This window comes from Loa loa, assembly GCF_000183805.2.
Source record: "Loa loa unplaced genomic scaffold supercont3.3125, whole genome shotgun sequence".
NCBI classification, from domain to species: Eukaryota; Metazoa; Nematoda; class Chromadorea; order Rhabditida; family Onchocercidae; genus Loa; species Loa loa.
Window position 1 is genome coordinate 1 of NW_018111303.1, and position 1,105 is coordinate 1,105.

The following is a 1,105-nucleotide window of genomic DNA, read 5'->3' on the forward strand; positions in this document are numbered from 1 at the left end:
ATTTTACAAAAAAGGTGTGAAATATACGATGTCCCAAATTATTTTCACTTTTATTTTCAAATATAAAAGTAAATTCATTTAGAACTGTTATTTGAAAAAAAAAATCGAAAACTTTTAGCTAAACTATATCTTATTTAAGACATTAAACACTGATAAGTTTAACATTTTTGATTAAATTATTTTGAGATACAATAAACACATATCAAATTTTAGTTCATTTTCAACGACGGCATTTATTATGGTTTCAATAATTTAGGTATTTTCTCAAGCTTGAAATGCCCAAAAACTGTTGATCATGCTGTACTTGTTGTTGGTTATGGAACGGAAAAAGTGACACTTCGAAATGGTACCGAAAGATTGTCGGATTATTGGCTTATTAAGAATAGGTTCGCTATTTTAGGGAGTTATGAATATTCATATTTTGGTTATTCTTTTTTTTTTACGTAATTAAAAAAAATTTTTAGCTGGAGTGAAAAATGGGGAATGGAAGGATATCTTAAATTAGCTCGAAATACGACAAATATGTGCGGAATAGGATATTACTCCTGTTATCCATTGGTATCTACAATCAATTAATCAATAAATTTAACTGATGAATAAATATGTGTTTAGCATTCCTCATCAAATAAGACATTACACAACATTTTATTTATTTTAAAGTAAAACATCCAAAAAGAATTTTCAAATCAATTTAAATGCAACATCCCAAAGAAACAATCTCTCAGAAATATTTAATGATCTAATCATTCCATCCATTCATATAATACTAATACTAAACATATTTCTCCTCCATTAAAGAAAAAAATAATTTAAGCAATAACATATTTATCATCAGTAATATCACCGGAAATAAAATTAAACGTAAAATGATTGTATGTGAGGACTTGTTTTAATACTAACAGTAATTGCCTCTCAGTTGTTGATAATATCAAAGCAAACATTTACATTCACCCATTTTGCATTCTAAATTAAGTACAAACAACATCAACAAATACAAACAAAGCAGTTATTATTAAACTTTGTCTTTTATATTCGATCAAAAATTATTCGATTTCCTTAAAAATACTTAATAACCAGCGGTTATTTTATTTTATTTTCATTATTA

General features: G+C 25.6%; 1 protein-coding gene across 1 annotated transcript; it reads left to right on the forward strand.

Annotated features, from left to right (window-relative positions):
- Positions 1-269: 269 nt before the first annotated feature.
- Positions 270-576, forward strand: LOAG_15899 (hypothetical protein; the record flags this gene model as incomplete). Its single annotated transcript, XM_003151387.2, has 2 exons — positions 270-386; positions 465-576. Coding segments are annotated over 2 exons (229 nt in total), but the record flags the coding sequence as incomplete, so codon positions are not given.
- Positions 577-1,105: the final 529 nt, after the last annotated feature.